General features: G+C 38.6%; 1 protein-coding gene and 1 long non-coding RNA gene across 2 annotated transcripts; one reads left to right on the top strand and one right to left on the bottom strand.

Annotated features, from left to right (window-relative positions):
* Nucleotides 1-1,048: 1,048 nt before the first annotated feature.
* Nucleotides 1,049-8,901, top strand: LOC133969055 (uncharacterized). The gene is made up of 6 exons (XR_009924161.1): nt 1,049-1,260; nt 1,424-1,553; nt 5,161-5,256; nt 5,543-5,688; nt 6,309-6,415; nt 7,849-8,901. It is a non-coding gene; the product is annotated as an uncharacterized LOC133969055 (long non-coding RNA).
* LOC133969052 (myosin-7) lies at nt 7,821-22,250 on the bottom strand. The gene is made up of 38 exons (XM_062405380.1): nt 22,096-22,250; nt 21,687-21,899; nt 21,385-21,528; nt 21,093-21,249; nt 20,962-20,989; nt 20,635-20,740; nt 19,909-20,001; nt 19,762-19,825; nt 19,566-19,664; nt 19,372-19,475; nt 18,864-19,002; nt 18,661-18,779; nt 18,394-18,543; nt 18,096-18,266; nt 17,690-17,999; nt 17,452-17,531; nt 17,132-17,337; nt 16,929-17,052; nt 16,554-16,690; nt 16,180-16,435; nt 15,814-16,056; nt 15,547-15,723; nt 15,282-15,427; nt 15,076-15,166; nt 14,602-14,991; nt 14,390-14,516; nt 14,145-14,263; nt 13,845-14,041; nt 13,420-13,603; nt 12,843-13,008; nt 12,091-12,215; nt 11,696-12,004; nt 11,403-11,606; nt 10,977-11,273; nt 9,542-9,646; nt 9,334-9,429; nt 8,895-9,029; nt 7,821-7,937 (listed from the first exon to the last, which is right to left on the bottom strand). The coding sequence occupies exons 2-38, from the start codon at nt 21,885-21,887 to the stop codon at nt 7,917-7,919; spliced, it is 5,820 nt and encodes a 1,939-aa protein (XP_062261364.1). The 5' UTR covers nt 21,888-21,899; nt 22,096-22,250; the 3' UTR covers nt 7,821-7,916.
* Nucleotides 22,251-23,354: the final 1,104 nt, after the last annotated feature.

The raw sequence follows: 23,354 nt of genomic DNA, 5'->3' as shown, positions 1-23,354 counted from the left end.
AGGTCAAGTTTGCTTGGGATGTCACATGTACCAGGCTAACAGGAAAGGCGTAGGGTTTCTTTCAATCCCATTTTTGTTTCCAGTCAGTGTTCCCAATTATATTCCTACTTACTGCCTGCAATTTGGATTGAACTCTCTATTCTGCAAATATGTGCCTTGTCCGTTGATTGCAATCCTGAGTCCTGAGAACTACAAAAACTAACACTATCAATAATAATATATATCTATATAATTTTTGAAAAGTTAAAACACAATGCAAAACATTTGTCATGTTTTGCATTGAAACAAACTCATATCGCTGTGACCTGTACTATAGACATTTACATAAAAGATAGCTGATGCAAGTCCCCTTGGCCTGCTCCTGTTGACATGGCATTTTTTTTTTCTATTTATCCTTGAGGACAAAGATAACTTGTGAAATTCCTGCTGGGTTCCTTTGGGGCTTCCTGGTACGAAGGAGCCATAGGGGACAGCTGCTTACGTGGATGGTCAGGATAGGTTTTTATTTTTTCAGTGACCAGCAGCGACAGGTGATAAGCCCATAACAGTCTGTATTGTATATACTGTACAATGTCTGATACTATAACCAGAATAAGCCAATTACTCAAAACGCTAATAACTTCACTTAACTCCTCTAACATACTGTGAATGACAATGAATTAGTTACCAAGGAGAATGGCATCCAGTAGCTTTCTGAAACATGTAATAGGATTTTCTTGGTCTGACAGAGAATTTAAGCAAACTTGGAACATTCTGCCCCAAATTGAATCCCATAAACTGTTGTGCCATTTATATGACCTTGACCCCAACTATCTTCTACTTTCGATCACATCTCATCCCACAAGGCCTTGTTCCTGCTTGCACCCATACTAGAATTCTCATCTACTTTTCTTATACCTCAGTCTATTCCAGGATCTAGCGGAGCACTTGGCCGTCCATTAAGAGTCTCATTCTCAGCTGTCTACAGGCCATGTGTATTGGACTTTTACAATCACATGTAAGCACAAGGGAAAGTGTGAGGCACCTTGCCTCACTTAAGTTTGAAACTGGAGCCATCAAAGCTATTGTTAGCATCTGTTCCCTTGTTCTTGGAAAAAGCCACTTCTAAGGTGCTGTTGAATTTTGGCAGAGGCTTACAGGAGTTGAGTGGTCTCTTGCCACGTCTTCTCTCCACTCATTCAGACTATGGACCTCTTTGTGGACTCATATCTCTTATCTTCTGATGAGGCAATGATCAGGACATGGCAAAATGATAGAAAGGTACTGTTGACCATTTAAAGTTACTGTCTATTTTTTTAACAATACCTCTAATCTTTTGGAAAACTTTGATTTCTAAAGGTTTGGATATTTATTTTTGCCATTGTATATGATAATATCAATATCCTGTTTTAACTGATGCAATTATGTTGCTTGAATTCATTAGGTCTCTCTAAGAGTCGAGATTATCTGCTGAAGACATCTGTCTTAATTCTGTGTTCCAAATGGCCCTCCATCATCTGGCTTTGCATGTTACTATTTGTTATAGAAATGTGACCTCCACAACTGATATGAAGGTGGGTGACTTTTATATTAGTTGTATACATTTTTTTAAATTGGACATTTATGTAAAAAGGTGAATGCCCAATGAAAAAAAAAAGTGAATGCCCAATGAAGCCCATATTTCTGTTGAAATACAACAACTTTTTAAATGGGTAGAAGGCTACGTTTCAGGTGCTGCTACCATACATGACAATAACACGACAGGGGATGCAAGATTTATTATTAGTGAGGTTCTTGTTTTATTATGTTATAGGTATCATCATAGGTGAAGTGTTTAGACTTCTGTCAAAAAATGTATCACAACTATTCTGAATGCATTAATAATTGCAAATGCTGGCTTCCCCAATCAATTATGAAAAATAATTATCTAATTGGATTGTAATGCACTATGACAAGACATTACTCCTATACATGATTTGTGAGGAGGCTTCTAAATTCTATTTCAATGTGATTTCATTTTCAGTCACCCCCAAACCGTACTTATCTTATCGAGTTAATTTTGAGAAATTCAACAATTGTGTTTATTTTGGAGTATGTTTAATCAAAAAATCTCTGCACTTTATATCTTCAAATAAACGTTAAAAACTTGATGTAAGCATGATAGGTGTGGTCTGTGTTTTACCAAACGGAAATAGGATGTGTCAGTGCCCTCTGTTGATCCAACGTGAGGTTGAAACACTAAAAAGACTCACTTGACTTATGATAACTAATTTAATCACGTATGTTCATGTCGTTTTTAGCAACAATACCACTTTAGAAAGCATATTACACTGTCTTCAGCTGGTTAGACATTTTATTTTGTATACATTTCTTTCAACTTTTTATTTAAAAATGTAATTTCAAGAAAAAAAGTTGAGAAAATCAGACAATACACACATTAATTTGCATTCTTTTAATTAATTGACACTAATTGGTCTTATTTCATTCAAAATACTCTTGGAACTAAAAAACATTTGTTCTTTTTATTTTGAGTTTAATTTAATTATTATTTATTTATTGTTATTATATTTAGTGTATTTATCAGTTGAATTCAAATGGGAATATATTTATTTCTTTAGTTTATGTAGTAAGTCAAGTTTTGCACTGAATGAATATGAACTACTTCACTCGAGAAACGTTAAAAACATGCTTAGGGAGACACCATTACACAAAACAAGTGCCTCAGAAATGATCATATTAGAAGGAACTTCAAACGTCCCCATGTCCATTCTGAAACAAAATATATAATACATACAATACATACAATACATAATATCAAAAGGTCATCTCCTTCCAGCTTGGAAGAAGACCTGATATTTACAAACAAATAAGATCAGTAGTAGCACTCACAAAATGCATGATGGATGAATCACATTGACTGCTGGACTTTGAATGAAATATTAGGACTAAGTATGGATTAGATAATTGCAGCAGAGAACCACAAACACAGTCCTTTAGCATTCAGATCTATATTTCAAAATATATTTCCCCAAAAACTTTCCTGAACTTGGTGTGCTCCAGTTGGTATTGTTTGTGGTCTATATCCAAGGAGCCATAAAGACTCTCTAAGCTTTCTTGTTACCGATGAACTGTCCCTCAGGAATAGCACTTTGGATCAAAATAAGGTACCTTTGTAGTGTAGATAAAAGAACCTTTCAGTACTATTTAATGTGATGTGAAATATCAAAAATGTTTGTCAGTAACTGGAGCAACGCCTACGAGCTAGTTCCGGCAGCCAACTGGAGCTGCGCTGCTCCACTCATGTGACATACACCATGTGACAGACCTCACTCTCCACAACCATCTATAATCGACACCCACCTTATTAGGCAGTCTATTTAAGCAGAGAGAAATTATAAAGCAGACCAGTAACACTGTTGGTCTCACTATTCAACGCATCATTCTATTACTGCTTCCGTCAAATCATCATTTATTTCCATCAGCAAAGAACATGATATCACTCAAACCTTTCACCAAAAAACAATAACAAAAGACATATGTTTACATTATACAAAAAGGTTAAAAGTGCCAGAGTTTGATCCCACACATCAATATTAATGTTTGCTCACCTTTGACTCTAATCCTTTAATCAAGAGTAGTGATCAGCTGCTGACAGCTGCTCTCCCTCTGTTTTTTTAAGGGCTGTTTATCCACCAAATATGGGATGAAATCTTGAGAAAACATTAGACAGCTTCCTCCAAATTGGGCAGGATGCACTGTTGCTATTTGTTGCTCCCACCTTGTGGTAAACACAGAGAGGACAACACATGTTGCCAAGCAAGGGGAGGGCACGAGGTGGGGATCAGGGACAGGCTGATATCAAATGTCTCACATTTTTTTTATTTAAATAATAACATCATTGAATGTAAATGTTTATGAGCAAAGGGCTTTAAATAGGTATCTTATTCTTGAAATGAAATTTGATTTGGTATTTCACACATTAGAGTCTCTCTTTCTTTGAAAGGCCATTTAAATCTTAAACTTAAATAATGCAACTTTGCAAGCATTGCCCTGCGGTATAAAATCAAGTTTTTTTTGGGGTTCTTAATGATGAGTGCAATGATCTGATGGAAATAACATGAGCCATTATGCTCACACTTTGTATTGTGATTTAGGAAAGATGATCAGAGCTGTGCTTAGTTACCTGGCAGGTTAAAACTTTGATAGCAAAAATGTTGAAATCATAATCATTTTTTTCTTTTATATTTACATCTGGATCAGGTCCTCATTACGGAGGCAGCCAAGTTATTTCAGTAGTTAAGACTGGAGAAACTAAACACCTTTGAGTTTATATGAAATCTTAAGGCTACCACAGGTTGTCTGTCATGTTTGGAAGAGGAGGTTATAGAAGAGGCTGCAACATGCATCTTCACCACTAGATTTCACTAAATTCTATACCTTTAAATGTGATGTCAAAGAGTGATGGTGCTTCCTCCCACAGTAACAGACGCAGTTGATTCTTCATGTGAAATCCAAAACAAAAGGCAGACGAATAACTCCATGACTCTATTTCACTTTCAAACAATATTTTGAGAACTGCTGAAGATAAAGATAAAGTTCACTGAGGGCTACTCATGTTAAGTGGTGGTCAGGGGGGTCATAAAGTGTCACAGCTGTTGTCAAGTGAGAGTTAAGTTCAAGGACTTTGAATTGTCACTCACCACTGTTCTCTCTAGGTCTACCCCCTTTGTCTCATGCTGCCCTTGTGGCATTAGTCACTTTCCTTTGGCCTCGAGGACAAAGATAATCCTGTTAAATTCTTGTCTGGATTTTATCTCTCAGATGTAGAAGGGCAGGCAGTATTTGAGGCCGCTGTTCTGGCACAACAATGTGATATTGTGATGAAAGAAGGGTAACAGGTGCAGTATACATAGAAACATGCCCTTATTTTTAAGTTTCATCATTATTAAAGTTGTATTCCCTCTTCAAATAATATGTTCCTTCTGTTGCCTCCTAGTGGTTTGAGTCCATGATACAGAGACACATTGACTGAACCTGTTGGTCCATTTTAATAATTATAGCAGTCTTTGTTTTGTATGTTTTCTTCTGTAAAATGAAAAAAGAACTCTGGTGCTGAGCAATGTTCCAGTTGACCTCACTCAGAATTTGCTTTGACATTGTTGAACTCATTCTCATTCTCAGCTGTCTAAACCCCTGTGGAAATCTTCATCTGTGCTGTGTGGCCTTCCTGGCTTTCATCTCCTCCTCACACACTGACTCACAGCCACACTCCATAAGGTGAGGCCGGTATTTGACAGCTAAGCTCTTGAGTGGAAAGGAAACCTTGATATGATATGTTATATTGTTGGTGGTGTTGGCCATTTCATCTTAAAGCTTTTCCAAAAACATCAGGGGCCTGAATGTTAAGACATTAACACAGAGCAGCCTAACACAAAGATAACAATATTGAAGTGATGATCTCAAAGAAAAATTGTATGGCTTTGATAGTTTTGTTAGTATTAGAAAGGGGATGCTGAAGAAATACGGTATGCCCTTTATTTATAATTTTATAATGTCCCTACAGATACCTTAAACCTTTGAAGGACAGCGGTGTGTGAGATAAAGGTCAGTGTTTGGGTGTTAGACAGAGTCAAGCTCACTTTGCTCCTTCTGACGGTGCAAGACGTTGTGAATCCGTCCGTCTTTGTTCTACTGCTGCAAAGCTGTGCGGTAAGTCTGTCACTGATTTCGTAAAACTTTGAAATTTCAGATTTTAGATGTTGTGAATTCAGTTTATTGTTACTGCTTTTTATTTGTGGATATTGCATTTTGTATCAGCTGATTTAATTTAGTGTATTTGAATGTATTACAAAGTTATTGATATTGCACGTTTACCCGAGCACACTGTTTAACTGAATGTCAATAATGAATTCTAACTGTTCTTATTCTAAATTAATGAAAACTAACTGTTTTTAATAATGTAACTAATAATGTTTATTTTAACTGTACTTGCTCTGAATTGGATGCGTGAGAATAAAAAAATTTGATATACAATAATATTCAAGAATTGTCCAAGAATTCAATCCAGCACAATGTTAGTGAATCAAAACCTCCCCCATGTTTTTCAACCGGATGTTTAATGCAATACTATTACTACTAAAATATGATGTAACAGAGGAGGAGGAGAAATGTGTTTCCTATAGTTAGTTGCTTAGTGAAATCTAAAATGCTGAGTGAATGTTTAGTTCTGTCAGACAACTCACGTTTGATCATGTAATATATTTATTACAACAGATTTAGTGTTTGGCGTCTAGGCTCCAACTTAATCACTCCCCCATATGATTACACAGGAATGATGGGAGTGATGAGCAAATACTTGTAACCCCCCGTTGGAGCCTACAGGTGGATGCTGGGCCTACAGGTGGATGCTGGGGTGGTGGAGGGACTGAAGCAACAGGTAGCATTACTGCAGCAGCAGTGCGAGCAAGAGGGGTTGATAGGAAATGTCTCTCTGGTTAAATAGACCACCTGATAAGGTGGGTGTGTATTATAGATGGTTGTGGAGATTGAGGTATGTCACATGATGTATGTCACCTGATGTATGTCACCTGATGTATGTCACCTGATGTATGTCACGTGATTGGCGCAGCGCAGCTCGAGTTGCCTGCCAGAACTAGCTCGCAGGCGTCGCCATATAAGCAAAAAAGGTAAATTTACCCATAGATAGACATCACATTCTTGGTTTCCATAGATCTTTATAGATTTACATTTCACACAAGAATTTAACTGTTCCTCTTTTACAGCTTATGTCCTATGAGAACAATTTTGAATTGTTAAAATGGGCTATACAAATACAATTTGATTGAAATTTGATTGATAAGCAGAGCAGATGAGTGGTTTTTGGAAACTCTTCTTTTTGATAATAGAGATTCGTAGACTTAGATTATGTAGATATGTAGTGTTTTGATGAACAAATATCTATTTAAACAATGAAGCTTTTTATATATTTTGAAGACTTGAGAGAAAAAATGGGTGATATGATGTATGCAGTTGAGTTTCGATTGTGTTAAATAATTTTTAAAAACAAGTGACACACTTTTTTCAAGAAATTTAGCAGTTTTGTGCAGTGTAAATTACTGCCCTCGCAGACTTCATGTCACTCACACTATTATGACATCCCAGAACATTTGGCAAAAAAACAATTATTAATAGCACATATTGCAACATAAGGTTAGATTTTGATATCCTTTTATATGCAGTGTAGACCATGTGCTGACAACACTACTCAATACTTTCAGCAGTTCAGATTGTCAGCACAGGGGGGTAGGAGTCTCCCACTTAACCCCAGCAGCGCTTCCATCAATATGTGACTGCAACTCTCATTCAAAGTAAACAAGTTAGTTAGATATAAGGCCTGTGTGTGTGTCTGTATATATATATATATATATATATATATATATATATATATATATATATATATGTATTTTTTTTCTTACTCTTGTTGAGTGTTAAGGGCAGAGGATGTCACACAAGAAAATAGTTTTTTGTGAATATGGGCTATACAAATACATCTGATTGATTGGTTGATATATTTTTCTTACTTATCTAATTGATAAAACGTAATAATGAAAAAAACTATTGCAATTTTGTTCAAAATGTCAAAAAGTTAATATTCAGACCTTGCAGAAAAAGGCATAAAACTAGATTTTTTGAAAAACATTGTGTCATTACTAGCTTTATACCTGAAGGGCAATAAAGCCCCTTCACTATGCATTATGTGACAGGGCTTTACTTTCTGTCTCTTCTGTACTATATGGAGCATTTATTATTTCTGTTTGAAATAAATGAGGAGTCTTCAGAAATTGAAATGCACTTTTCTTTATTCTACAGTTACTTTGGAGACAAAGGGGACTACAGCACAACAGATCTCGATGCTCGTAGGTGGCCATCAGTGGGTTTTACTCCTCATCCAGCCCTTTCTGTGATGAAGAATGAAAAGAGAATAGACAAAGATATGGATTATACACAGAAGACAAACAAGGTATCAATGAGTAAAATAAGTGGTTTAATAAACCACAACTACATTTTGGAATTTGAATTTGTAGAATTGTAAAAATTTAAACAGTGTAGGACTAAATGTATTTAGAGAAAAGCTAAGATTATATCATGCATAAAAAATGTATATGAAAGCTGAATAGCCAAGCAAATTTTTAGTGTTTCAAGTCAAAGACATTTGTTTTTGTTTGTTTGTTTAATTTGTGAATGAAAGAGATGATTATAAGTCTGCATTTTGTTTAAAAAGAGATTCATCTTTTAAATAGATACTTGACAAAAATGCAGCTATGTGTCCATGAGAGCTATTGATAGCCAATAATTGTATACTCTTGTGGACAGCTCCCAAGGGGAACATACTGTATATATACAAAATCAAGATCATCGATCATTCAAAGCTTTGTATGATATCTTTATTTGGAAGTATTATTTTGTTAACATTGATATGATTAGATAAATATGCTGTTACTGCTTTAACAACAAAATCTGTCGGATGAAATTAGTAAAAATTGAAGGTGTCTTGTGTCATTGGGCTAAGGGGGTCCCCATGAATAATTCGAGGACATATTCTTTGCATTCATTTCTCTCTTGGATCTTATTCAGGTCACTAACGAAACACTAAAGTTATCATGATGCCTCCCCTGTGACAAAAGACTATAGCCCCGCTAGCTTACTAGAGTAGACTAAAACATTTCATCCACACAACACCCATAATAAAATCGATTTGTACAAAGCCTGGTTTGATTTATTTACTCACAATAAAAAAGATGAATAGTTCTATCATTGATACATAATAAAAAAAACTTCACATTGTATTTTAAAGGAGGCAGGATGGTTCTCTATATGTACAGTGTTGGATAGAGGAGAATAGAGGAGCTTCTTACCTTTGAACCCACGTCGCGGCTCTTGACGCGCAGCTTGTTGACCTGCGACTCAGCGATGTCAGCTCGCTCTTCGGCCTCATCCAGCTCATGCTGCAGTTTGCGGAACTTGGTCAGATGAGTGTTGGCCTGCTCCTCCTACAAGATTAAAAAAAAAAGAAGAGCACGACATGATACAACTACAAGAAGGGATGGACTTCTGTCATCAACTCAAAGGGTAAAGAGCGACATATAGAAATAAAAAAATATATTTTAACAGCATTGGTTTAACAAGCCACAGTGGAAGCTGAAATGTTTCCTGTCAGAAATTCCTTGTGTATTCACAATTATTTTAGCATCTACAAATAGATTTATCAAAATATATATAAACAGGCTATGGACTGTAACAGTGATGCTGAGCACACAGGGTTAATGAGAGAGAACTTTTCCAGCGCCCACTTACAGCCTCCTCAGAACATCTCTTGTAAGCTTTGACTTTCAGCTGCAGTTTGTCGACCAGATCCTGCAGCCGCGCAACATTCTTGCGGTCTTCCTCAGTCTGGATGAATCAAGGGAATAGGAGAAAGGAGGATCACTACCATCCTAGTTACAGTGCTTTACTATGTTGGTTTACATGTATTACTTTGTGACATGTGTAAACAAAAACTGACCTGGTATGTGAGCTCTTTGATACGTCTTTCATATTTACGCATACCCTTAACAGCTTCGCTGCTCTTTTTCTGCTCTGACTCCACCTCATTCTCCAGGTCCCTCACCTGAAAACATCAAAACATCGATTTGGAAATTCATTGATTCACAAGTAGCTCAACTCAAAGCTGCAATACAGCTGCTGTATATTCAACCAGAATTTAAATGTATAAAAGGAATCGACAGAGACACATTTGTACCCAGATTTAAAACTGTGATAGCATTATAATGTTGTTCAAAGTTTGCTGGATGTGCATTGCAGTGCTGTTGTTATAGCAATTATTTGAGTGCAGCAAATAGACTGCCTTTCCATGAACATCTGTGCACCTGCTTTCTCATGCAATTATCCAGTCAGCCAATCAAGTGACATCAGCCCACTGCATACAATTTTGTAGATAAAGATCAGGAGCTTCAGTAAATGTTCACATTAAACATCATAACGAATACAAATGTTGTATCTAAGTGAATTTTGACTGTGACATGACATTTTAAACAGGCTGGTTACTGTCTGAAGAGGCTAAATCCCCTGAGACTCTCATACACAACTGAGTTTTTCTAATGGTAAATGGATGGTAAATGGATTTGTATTTATATAGCGCTTTTCTAGTCTTGATGACAACTCAAAGCGCTTTACACTACAGTTTCACATTCACCCATTCACACACACATTCATACAGTGCATCTACTTGCAGCACTTTTGTTATACAAGATGCTGAACCCATTCAGGGTTCAGCATCTTGCCCAAGGACACTTCGGCATCCAGATGGTTCAGACTGGGGATCGAACCGCCGACCTTCAGGTTGGAGGACGACCACTCTACCCCTCAGCCACAGCCGCCCAAGGAAGGAGTTAGTAAATAAATCATTGTCCATTAAGTGGCACTTCTGTGGATAAAATCCCGCTGATGGGACAGGTCAGAGGAGAATGGACAACTGGACCGATTTGAGCTTTACAACTTTACAACTGTGGTGGACATAATATAATCTTCAAACTAATAAAATCCAACATTGAAATGGCTAGTCTACAACAGCAGATACTATGTCAGATCCCATTCCTGTCAGCCAAGATGTTCAGGGGACACAAGCTCACTGGGCATCAATGGTGTGGGTAATATTTTAATATAGGTATAGACCATTTATGGTTTGAATGTCACTGACTCTGAGGATTGAAGTTGCCCCTGCTCATCCTATTAAGGCCAAAGTTAACATCTTCTAATAGTTACTTCCAGCAGGATAATGAGCAATTTCACCAAGTGAGGTGTTTAATTGATTGACATTAACAATGGGGAAGGGAGATGGGAAAGACCCACCCAAAGTCCTCAGGAAGTGTGTTAACCCTAACCAAACAGGTGTAATTATGGAAATGTGTGGTAAGTATGTCCTTGAAAATTCCTCTTACCCTGGCCTCGAGCTTCTGCACCTGCTTCTTGCCTCCCTTCATGGCGATCTGTTCAGCTTCATCCAGACGGTGCTGCAGGTCTTTGATGGTTTGCTCCATGTTCTTCTTCATACGCTCCAGGTGAGAGCTGGTGTCCTGCTCTTTCTTCAGCTCCTCTGCCATCATGGCTGCATCAGTAATGGCCTTTTTGGCCTTTTCCTCTGCATTTCTGCACTCCTGCACTGCTTCCTCCACTTCAGTTTGAAGCTGGGAAGTATCGGCCTCCAGCTTCTTCTTCTGGTTTATCAGGCCAGTGTTCTATATATATTTGAGGTATGAGAAAAAGTCCAAAACAACCCAATAGAAAACAATTATACTTTTGTGTGTTTAATTCATTTAAAGAAATCAGGGAATCAATTGAGATAAGTGCAATAAATGAAGTCTTACCTGTGAGTGCAGTAGCTGCACCCTCTCACTAACATCCAGCAGCTCTTGCTCAGCGAGTTTACGGCTTCTCTCAGTTTGCTCCAGTGCAGCCCTGAGTTCCTCCAGTTCAGCCTGAAGCAGGTTGTTGCGTCTCTCAACAATGGCAATGTTCTCTTTAAGATCATCATTGGCCCGAACAGACTCGTTCAGCTGAATTTGGCAATCCTAAATTGGATGACATCAATCACATTAAGGTATATCCAGTTTGAATTTGAAATATCTTAAGAAATGTAACCTTTTCTTCCCTAGTTTACCTTCAAATGTGCATGAACAGATTTGAGTTGCTTCTGGGCCTCAGCTGCCTGCCTGTTGGCCTGGCTGAGCTGGATTTCCATCTCATTGAGGTCTCCCTCCATCTTCTTCTTCAGACGCATGGCCTCATTCCTACTGCGACACTCAGCTTCAAGAGAGCTCTGCAGGGTGTCAATGGTCCTCTGCAGGTTCCTCTTGCTCTGTTCCATCTCCTCGTCTTTCTCAGCTAGTTTGCGTTCGATCTCGGCTTTAATTTGATTGAACTCTAACTGGGCTCTGAGAATCTTACCCTCCTCATGTTCAAGGGAGGCCTGGTGGACAGGATGGTGTAGAGAGATTTAAAAAGCAGCAGACAGTTGAACTGTAAAATGTATTACTCAATGAAGAAGTCCTGTACCTCAGCTTCCTCAAGGGCAGTCTGGATCTCATTCTTCTCCTGTTCCAGTTGTTTCCGCAATTTCTCCAATTCGTGGATGGTCTTACCACCCTCACCAAGCTGCTCAGTGAGGTCGGATATCTCCTCTGTGGGATGTCAGACAGCTTGGTTAAGATGGCTTTACAATAAATCTGCCTAGTAATTCTAAAAATGCCTTTCGGTTGGCCTGTTTGTCTGTCTTTATTTGGGACACACATCCTGTGAACTGTTCATCTAATCAACTTCACACTTGGCCTTGCTGGAGGAAGTGCTGTGCTAACTTTGGATGCAATTTGGACACGTGCTACCTACAATATTAAAACAATTTGAATAAACAGGCGACCAGTGCTCTGTAGCAGGCAGTGGACAGCGCAGTCTGTCTGCGGATCTGCACATGGCAGTCACAGGTGCTGATCTCTGCCATGGCAGCAACATTAATAGAATAATGTCCTGTTTGGCAATTTGTCATCAAAGTAAAAGCACAGCTTTAGTTTTGTTGCTACAATGCTTTATATTAAGCTGAATCCTAGAGCTTCTTTTTTTTAAGTTGTGTTTGAAGATTGTGTTGGTTTCTCAATAGACCTCGGAAATAGTCAACATGTTATGTAATGTAAATGTAATACATGACAAAATAGTAAAAAACGAAATTATTCCAATTGACATATATGAACCACACGTCAACGGTAATTCAGCTGATCTGCAACGGGAACAACAATCCTAGAAGTAGATTTTACCCTGCAGGTTTTTGTTCTCTCTCTTCAGGGTCTCCAGATGATCAATCGACTCCTCATAGGAGTTCTTCAGTTTGAAGAGCTCAGTGCTCAGACACCTGGCTTCTTTCTGAGAGCTCTCCAGTTCACATTGAGACTCCTCATACTTCTGCTTCCATTCAGACAGGACCTTGAGTAAATAGAAAGACCATCAGTAAATTCACATGTCCCATATTAGTGGAGTACATGATTGGAAATGCTCTCATGACAGACCTGGGCTTTGTACAGTACAGTTGTTTTGATTGGCTCACAATGTTGAAGAAAAAACATAAAATACAGCTTTACTTAAGAAGCAAAAAAAACAAACTCTAATGAGTTACTTAAATTGTTTTTTATTTTTTAAAAGCCAATTTTCACACTTGAAAGACGCATGTGAATTTTGTGCTGGGCAGCTTCAAAATATGTGTGTGAAGATAAAACAGAGCACAACCAAAAATTGGCAGGTAAAAATATCAAAATCATTCAATTTGCCAGTCCAAGGGTTTGAAGGCTACTCCACCAATTATTAATTTCGGGACTTTCAAATACCTATAGCACTTACCTTGTCAAAGTTTCTTTGCTTCTTGTCCAGAGCAGCAGCAGCAGCATTAGACCTCTCCACATCCACCATGAGATCTTCAATCTCATTCTGCAGTCTGTGCTTGGTCTTCTCCAGAGAGGAACATTTAGCATTCACTGCTTCAACAGCTTCCTCAGCATCCTGCAGACGCTGAGCCAGCTTTTTCCTTAAGAAATCCATCATGCAAATCATTTAATGTACCTGTACTGGTGACTGTTTGACAGCTAGATTATTATAAATTCTACCACTTTTACTGGCTGCTCAGTCATCTAACAGACAAACTTTTTGTTCGTCTTATATTTTAGTAGGAAAATAACACAAACAAAAAGCTGACCTGCTAGACGAAGTAAAATGTCTTTTAAGGAATTACAGGTTAATTTATGAGTTTGTATCTTAAACTGTCTTACTTGGCCTCCTCCAGCTCCTCGGTCCTCTGGATGGCATCAGTTTCGTACTTAGTTCTCCACTGAGCCACCTCAGAGTTGGCCTTGGACATGCCGCGCTGCAGTTCAGCCTTGGCCTCCTGCTCCTCCTCATACTGCTCCCTTAGCAGGTCACAGTCATGACGGGAGGACTGCACTGCATGGGCCAGAGCGCTCTTTGCCTGTTGAAACAAAATCATATGAAGGAGTTACGCTGTGATATACATCAAATATAAATGCCTGTTCACTGCTGTCAGTGCTCTGTGAAATGACATTTTATTTCACCTTGGTCTCCTCTTCCAGTTGTCTCTTTAAATCTTCAACCTGTTGGGTGTAAGACATTTTTCCTCTCGTCAGCTGAGACACCAGGGAATCCTTCTCCTCCAGTTGCCTTAAGAGTTCACCTAGTATTTTGGAAAATGTGTAATGTTATTGTACCAGAAACCCTTCTTAAGTATAAGTATTGATAAAGAATGTCTCAGTTATTAAAATATTACTAATTTAAATTGTAGTCAATCAAGCATAAGTACCATTTTCGGTTTGGAGCTTAGCTTTTTGCAGATTGAAATCATTGATCCAGCGTTGGGCTTCTTCAAACTTGCATTTGTATTCATTCATCTGATCCTCCATTGTCCTGCTGGTCTTCTCTAGGTTTGTCTAAGATTAAATAAATCACATCAAGAAGGGATGATAAAGAGACACCATACACTATATCTCTAAATTACTTTACAACGTATCTAACCTTTGTCTTCACAATATGTTCCATATTTGACACCACGTCATCCAGCTCTAGTCTGAGCTCACACTTCTCCTTCTCCAGTTTCTGCTTGACTCTCTGCAGGTTGTCTATCTGCTCTCCCAGGTCAGCAACACTGTCAGCTTGTTTCTTCCTGAGTGATGCAGCAGTGGCTTCATGATGCAGAGTGGCCTCTTCAAGGTCTCTGCGTAGTTTCAGGAACTCAGCCTCCCTCTTCTTGTTCATCTCAATCTGGACAGATGTTGCTCCACCGGCCTCCTCCAGCCTCTCACTGATCTCCTCCAGCTCTCTGGCCAAGTCTGCTCTCTGTTTCTCCACCTTGGCTCGGGCAGCTCGCTCTGCCTCAAGCTCTTCCTCAAGCTCTTCAATACGGGCCTATTGAGCCAGCATAATATGACTCTTTTAGTCACTGTTATTGTTTAGTCTGTCATGGAGAATAACATGTAAGTAATACATTACCTGAAGCTCTTTCAATTTCTTTTGAAGCTGAATAGCAATGGCCTGCTCGTCCTCTATTCTATTACTCAGCTGGCTGAGTTCAAAATCTTTCCTGTGGTTGAATTTTAAATAGTAAAAGTTTGAACAGTTGTATATCGATATTATTATGACTGTATTCTTATTGCACATTAAACCATTGGAAATACAGGTATTAACAGAATAATTACTTTTTCATATGTTCTTCAAGTTGCTGCTTGTCATTCTCCAGGTCCATTAGACTCTCCTGGGTCAACTTCAAGTCTCCCTCCAGCTTACGCTTTGCTCTCTCAAGATCCATTCGTACTTTCTTCTCTTGTTCCAGAGAACCTTCGAGCTGGATTGTAACATTAGATAAGGTCACATTTCTCTCGTAACCCTCGACATGCATTGGACACAGAATGATCTTTCCTAACACTCTGAAAGAAAAAGGAAAACTTGTGTTTAAATTCTTACATCATCCACTTGCTGCTCCAGCTTGGCCTTGGCCTTGGTCAGAGTGTTGACTTTGTCCTCTTCACTCTGCAGGTCATCCAGTGTTTGCTGATGAGCCTCCTGTAAGGCTTTCTTTTCCTTGGTCAGCTTGGCAATGATCTCATCTAGAGCTGCCATCTCCTCGACCAGGTTCTTCACCTTTAGCCAGGAGACATTTTCATCGAGGACTTCATCACAGATCAAATTTGGGAGACAGAGTCATTTAATTGTTATCAGTGTTTGTGGTACCTTGTTCTCAGTGGCATGCTTCTCTTTCTCCACTTTTGCCAGAGTTAACTCTAAGTCATCAATGTCTTTCTTTAACTCAGAGCACTCATCCTCCAGCTTCCTCTTTTTAGCAGTCAGTTCAGCGTTCATCTCTTCCTCGTCCTCCAGCCTCTCTGTCAGCTCTTTAGCTTTTGCTTCCATCTGGATTTTGTGTTTTATCAGCCCCTCACATCTTTCTTCAGCATCTGCAAGATTATCTTGCTCCTGAAATTAAAGTTTTAAGCTGACAAGTTACAAACAAATGATGAGTTACAAGACAGATGTTTGATGCTACTGTGAAGATAAATTGTGACATTAAATCATCAGAAATCCTGTGATTAGACTTACAGACTGGACATTTAGCTGCAGGTCATTCTTCTCTTGGAGAAGGGAAACCATTTTCTCCTCCAGTTCCTTCCTACGAGTTTCAGACTTTGCATAAGCCTCTTTCAGCTTCAGGAATTCTTCCTTCATGTTGGCCATCTCCTTTTCTGCCTCAGCAGATCTCAACAGAGGTTTAATTTTGAAGAACAGCTTCATCCAGGGCCAATTCTTGACCCCCATGAAGGATCGGACATTCCACTGGATCACCAACAGAGCATCTCTGTCCAAGATTGAGCAAAGTTATTACTACCAATTAATGCAAAGCACGATTAATCATCATGAATAAGTATTACAATTAGCTTGGTTTTTAGTTATTTCAGATGCAAGATTCCTCTGACCTCCTTTCATAAATCTTTTGGAATTCCTGTCTTGCCAGCAGACCTCTTGATCTAGATTGGATACCAGTGATAATGAGTGACAAACGGTCATCCCTCATTTCCTCCAGTGTCCCCAGAAGACCAGCCTTGAAGAACACCTAAAAGAAAAGTATGTATAATCATGTAAATATTCAACAGATGATGCTACCGGCTTTGTATGGTGTGACCGGTAACTTATGTTGGTTAATATTAACTCTAACATCTAAGAATGATGAATATTGCTGTGTAATTGTTGGTTTAGTTTGTTTAGTGACTTGATGTGACTTTATTGTTATACTTGCCTCCCTGTTATGTTGGGCATAGGTTATATGCATTGTTTTTTCTTTTTTTGATTACCTTGGTGTGTCCAAACTTGTATTGATTATGATCTAGATCCAAAGACCCAAGGAGTTTCTCGGCTCCCTTCCTGCTGTCAATGAACTGCCCCTCAGGGATGGCAGCAGGGTTCAGGATACGGTATCTTGACAATCAGAAAATACTTTAATTTGTATCTTGTTTTCTAATTACACAAGGGGGGAAAAGGACAAATGAGGTAATACCTCTGTTTGAAATCTCCATAGAGGATCCTGTTGGGGAAACCCTTTCTGCAGATCCTGATTCCTTCCAGAACACCGTTACAGCGCAGCTGGTGCATCACCAGGGGGTTCTCCATGGCCCCAGGAGTCTTGGTCTCATTGGGGATGATGCAGCGTACAAAGTGGGGGTGGGTAGACCTCAAGTTGGTCATCAGCTTGTTCAGGTTCTCCTGTGGAAGTGATCAAAAGTTCAAAGGTTTGATGTACAATAATCAATGTAAAACTGAGTCTCTGTCACTGATTTCCACACAAAGGACCTATTCTATTTATTTTTCTTTACTTACCCTGTGCAAGCAAGACACAGTTTGGAAGGATGAACCCTTCTTCTTGCTTCCTCCTCCTTTGCCCCCCTTTCCACCATCCCCTAATAAACAATTAGAATACACAATGACATTAGATTATATGAACTGACATAAGAACAAATACATCGTAATCAAGCTTGTTTTTCTCACAAAGAAAAATATTTAAAAGACTGACTTTTCCAGAGCAGGATAATACAGTACATTTAATTTCTTTCTTTACCTGAATCAACTCCTGTATAATTTGCAAAAAGGACCGGAAGCAGCTTGAGATTGGACTTCTGGTACAATCCAACAACAGTCTCGTTCAGGGGATCTTTGTTCTTCACCAGCCAGTTGGTGATATTATAATCAACAGTTCCTGCATAGTGCATCAGGGCAAAATGAGCCTCTGGTTTCCCTTTGACAACTCTGGGCTTCTGGAAGTTGGCAGATTTCCCCAGATGGTTGTCATAGAGCTTAGCTTTGAAAGTGGCATCAGAAGCTTTAGGGAACATGCACTCCTCTTCAAGGATGGACATGATTCCCATTGGCTGAGGAGACAAATATGAGTTGTTTGAATGAACACATCATTTTTTAGTTTTTCTTTTTTATCCATGTCTGTGCATCTAATAGCCCCGGTGTCTCACCTTTTCAATGAGGTCAATACAGGCCTGCAAATCCATACCAAAATCAATAAAAGTCCATTCAATGCCCTCTTTCTTGTACTCTTCCTGCTCCAGCACAAACATGTGGTGGTTGAAAAACTGTTGCAGTTTTTCATTGGTGAAGTTGATGCACAGCTGCTCAAACGTGTTGTACTGTAATGACGACAATGTATAATTTAGTCACACTCAATTTAATTTTCATTCCATTGCTACTTATATTAAATGAACAAATATTTGCCTCTAGAAAATAGGCTGTACACATATTATAAAATAAGCTTACATCGAAGATTTCAAATCCAGCTATGTCCAATACACCAATGAAGTACTGACGAGGCTGCCTGGTGTCCAAGGAATGGTTGATCCTCACCACCATCCACAGAAACATCTTTTCATACACTGACTTAGACAATGCACCGATAGCATAGTTCACCTACAAGAGAGATTTTACAAAATACAATATAGATTAGTATTGTACAATAAATGTTGTGTCCTTCATTTATCACAATTCTACGGACATCATACACTAGATCCAGCAATTCATTCCTACCTGCTGGACATTTTGTCCCTTGGTGACCCACTCATTTCCAACTTTGACTCTCGGGTGACAGAGGCCTTTGATGAGGTCAGCAGAGTTCAGGCCCATCAGATATGCAACTTTGTCAGCATCTGAGAAAACAAGTTAACTATTAAATCCTAAAATGTTGCATATCCCATTTATTATCTTTCAGGGATGCAGAGAGCTTCACTGACCCTCAGTGCCATCAGCCTCTGCCTGCTCTTCACGCTGCTTGTTCTTGAACTTCATGTTACCATGGTGCATGATAGCCCCAGTCAGCTTATAAATGCCATTCTTCTCTTCTTGAGTGAAGCCCAGCACATCGAAGGCATCCTTATTCAAAAGCAGGGGGTGTTATATTAATATCTCTTGAATGAGCAATGAATATCTTTCATTGTATCAGGGTATGCAGTGGACTGACAAGAGATATGTGGGGGATAAGATAGTATGTGCTCGCTGAGCCACCTTGATCACACCCACATTCAACCATATTGTCATCAGACATCTAATCCTGTCTATTAAAGTCTTCTCTTGCTCTCATGTAGCACTATCAAGGACATACGGCTTCATAGTGTCATAACAAACAGATGCCCATGTAGAACACCAGGGTAACATCAATAGATTGTTTTTTTACAACTGTTAATCATAAACGATAGGATACTTGGGAGTGGGCACTCTGGACAAAGACTGAAGCATACTCACATCAGTGGCTATCAACTCATCTGCATCATTTATCGAGGCTACAGTCGTTTCTCCTTGGGAGATGAAACCGTAGTCATAGGGGTTGTTGGTGATGAGCAACATCTCTGAAAGGCAAAACAGAACGCTGAGTCCAACCTTACAGAAACCTTGAGTGTTAGCTGGTACAGGTCCAAAGATCAGTTGTTTTCATTTACCAAGCAGTTCAGGTTTCTTCTGAGACAGAATCTGATAGAAGATGTGATAGTCTCTCTCAGCCTTAAGCTGAAAGGTGACACGGGACTTTTCCAGCAGATCTGTAAAACATAGTTTCATTTTGTAACTGTGTGTCCAGGTGATCACTATCATTATGCGAGCAAACCAGAGTAAAATAAAAAAATATGTAATACTCACATGTCTCAATATCAGCTGAGGCCAGTTTTCCACTGGCAGCAAAGTGAATTCGGATAAATTTGCCCTGGAATTTATGACGGAAATAAAAGTTAGAATAGAAGAGGCGCAATGTTTTGCTATTTCATAACAATAGAGACATGAACTTACAAATCTGGAAGAGTTGTCATTTCTGATAGTCTTGGCATTACCAAAGGCCTCTAAAGCTGGATTAGCCTGGATGATTTGATCTTCCAGAGTACCCTAATAGGGTAGAGGAGAGGAATATTTGTTAAAATACATGAAAAACTTTTGAAAATGATGGAGTATACTATTAAAGGTGCTATATGTACATTCTTTCTTATGCCAAAAATGGTTTCTTGCAAGTGGGGCTGATAGTTGCTAAGAGTGGCTGTGATGGTTGCCAAGAGCTTTGACCAATCTCAGCCTTTACAATACAAGAGGTTATTGTACAACTTTTGAGCAACGCTACTTCTGCTCGACGGTTAGCGTGCTGACGAAGGCAGATGATAACAAGGGATAGAACTAGAATCAGAACAATTCTGCTTGATCAGTGAGTTGTTAACTCCACAGCTCAACAGAGAAAGCAGCTTGACAGAATTGTTTGCATCGCCTCAAAAATTGTACTGGATTTTACATTATTAAATTTTTATTCTCTATTTATTCTGTATTTTTCAACCAAACATGTATGTTGTGTTCTTATGGGATGGGGGTTATGTTTTTCGTTAATTTTCTTGTTATGTTTTATTCTGTCAGAGTTGTGTGGCAATAAAGAATTGAATCATGAATCTTGTGGACATCTGCAATGTGGTCATAACAAGAACATAGATACAGCACCTTTAAATGTTCTATTTTCTGTAAATTCAAAATAAAAACCTTTTTCTCAGACCCTGCGTCTTTCTTCCCACCTACAGCTGCAATGCTGGCAAAGTACTGAATGACTCTCTTGGTGTTTACAGTCTTCCCAGCACCAGATTCTCCACTGGAGAAACAAATTTTGTTGTTTCATATAAATTACAAATGGGCAGCAAAATTCATATTGGAACCATCAAGTTGAAGTTTCGTTAATCAACAAAAATGCAGATAAGTTACATGTTGCTAAATACTGAACAAATATTTCATGAAAGCTTCAGGATGCTATTCATCACAGTAGGATACAAACTCTCAATGGCACTTTCACAAAGTCATGAAAACATAACTCACGTGATGAGAATTGACTGATTTTCTCTGTCTGAAAGGGAGAAGATAGAACAATTTAGATTCTAGAATTTCTTACAATTTTCTTCCACTTCAAATTTCTTTGTCTGAACGCATGATCGCTGAAAGTACATTACCAGTGAGCATGTACTGGTAGGCATTGTCAGAGATGGAGAAGATATGAGGGGGAGCTTCAGCCCTCTTCTTTCCTCTGTAGGCAGCAACCACGTCTTGGTTGTAGACTGGCAGCGCCTTGTAGGGGTTGACAGTCACACAGAAAAGCCCAGAGTAGGTCTATAATAATAAAGAGAGAGAGAGAGAGAGTCATTTATTGATACAAAACTGGAGTTGTAAACACTAGGTAAGTGATACACTCAATTTATCCCTAAATATACCCATTAAATGTTGTTTTCAAAGCGTCTAACTCACATAGATCATCCATGCTGCGTAACGCTCTTTGAGGTTGAACAGCACGGCGGGCTCATGGAGGAAGGTGAACATCGCCATGTCTTCAATTTTATCGAACTTCGGCGGGTTCTGAGGGTGAACATCACACTCCTTCACAGTGACAGTCTGCAGAGAGAGAGACAATCAGTATTAAGACACATAGGAAATGTAGCTACTTTCAAAGTGCTCGTCATGAAGTGCCTCTGGCTTCTTTTGTTTCTCTGCCACATTGTTTCTTAATAAGAGAACCTGTTACATCCAGGGCAGCTGATGAGTTTACTGACCTTCCCTTTCTCAGTCTGAGCAGTGACTTTGTCACCCTCACGACTGGTGACGGAAGCCTTCACATACTCCTCATCAGTATCAGGAACAAAGCACTCTTTCTTCATGTCAAAGGGACGAGTCTGGGCTTCTAGACGCTCCCTGTCTGACTTCCTCAGGTATGGAGCTGCTGCCCCAAACTCTCTCATCACAGCGTCCCCCATTTTTCACTTTGTCTACAGGAATATAATGACACTTACTGTACATATGTAGCATAAAAAGGCATTAATTGTGTGATTTATATATCGCCATAGAGCCACATATATTATTGTTCATTTATGATATAACTTAGTTGTGTTTTATCTATTTTTCAACTTCATGAAATGAACTGTATTTAAATCAAAACCATTTTCGTTTTACAGATTCTCTTACCTTACAAATGCCGACTGAGAGTAGTGATGTGTAATGGTCCTGAGGGCAAAAAAAAGAAGCCGATGAGACCAGAAGTTTGCAATGAGAGTACGATAGATGATCTGTGAGCCATTGTTCTCTCAACTTACCTTTAGATAGAATGGTGACCTATGGGGTTTCACCACGAGTTGTCTTTATAGACAAAGACCCACTGCCAAATATGGAGGGGCATTTCAGGGTCCAGGAATGTTATTGTGTCTGAGTTTGGTTAGGGGTTCAAGAAGGGAGGGGGTTAATGATTGGCAGAGAGTAATATAGAAATCAGCGGGTTAATGTCTTATCAGTGACAGGGCTGGTCTCCTGACGAGGCCATATTTGGAGTTCCATGCAGTGCTGTGATTTATCATAGGTATCCTCAAGCAGCCAGAGGACCACAATGGAACCTTTAAATAGACCAAGGGAGGAACTCCTTTCTCCACATCCCTCAAGTGAGCTCCTGATAAAGAAACCACATGTTGCTCAACAAAAGCAAGAGAAGCATCCTAAATTAAAGAACAGACCGCAAAAACTGTCTGAATGTATTCTAATAATGGTGATAGGATAACTTAAATAGATGTTGTAAATATGATGTTCAGCATATAAATACCTTTACTTTTACTTTACTTTTACTTTACATTTACCTCTTACCTTTCACTTCAAGGGTTTTTGTGTCATTCTTTTTTTATTTTTATGTGGCAGATCAGTCAAACATGATTCACAATAACTAATGTATTTGGCAATTAAAATGTGTGTGTTGTGGGGGGGAATTAAACAACAATATTAACACTGTAAACAAAGAAAACATGTTTAAAATTGTCTCTTATAATTCAATAACTTTGACTTACATATTACAGTGCAGCAGAAAACTACAACAAAATCATTGTTAATAAACTATATACTATAGATGAGTGCCAAAGATATGGCCATTAAAGCCATATTGAAAATAGTTCAACTTGGTGTTTATAAATCTGTTTCGTTTTGCATCATTGCAAAAAATATATAAATATATATATATATATATATATATATATATATATATTAATTTGCTAACAGATGATTTAATGTTAAGTTATGATGATCTAAAGGATAATTCACATTCTCTGGATGGTTTACCATCTTACCAAGCATCCAATAACTGTAAACTGCTTGTATTGTTATCTAAACACAAAGGAAGGCGTGGAAATGTCTGGGGAGATATTTTAGAGAGGTATGTGATTCATGTAAAGGACAGAATTACCCAG

Source organism: Platichthys flesus, chromosome 14 (genome assembly GCF_949316205.1).
Source record: "Platichthys flesus chromosome 14, fPlaFle2.1, whole genome shotgun sequence".
Classification (NCBI taxonomy): domain Eukaryota; kingdom Metazoa; phylum Chordata; class Actinopteri; order Pleuronectiformes; family Pleuronectidae; genus Platichthys; species Platichthys flesus.
Note: the sequence above shows the minus strand (reverse complement) of the source record. Positions and strands in the feature narration are given on the sequence as shown.

Coding starts and splice junctions, on each gene's coding strand:
- LOC133969052 (XM_062405380.1), bottom strand. CDS start 21,887: ATGGGGGACGCTGTGATGAGAGAGTTTGGGGCAGCAGCTCCATACCTG. Junction 19,826..19,908: donor ATGACAACTCTTCCAGATTT/GTAAGTTCATGT, acceptor CATAAATTCCAG/GGCAAATTTATCCGAATTCA. Junction 19,476..19,565: donor GAAGAAACCTGAACTGCTTG/GTAAATGAAAAC, acceptor TTTGCCTTTCAG/AGATGTTGCTCATCACCAAC.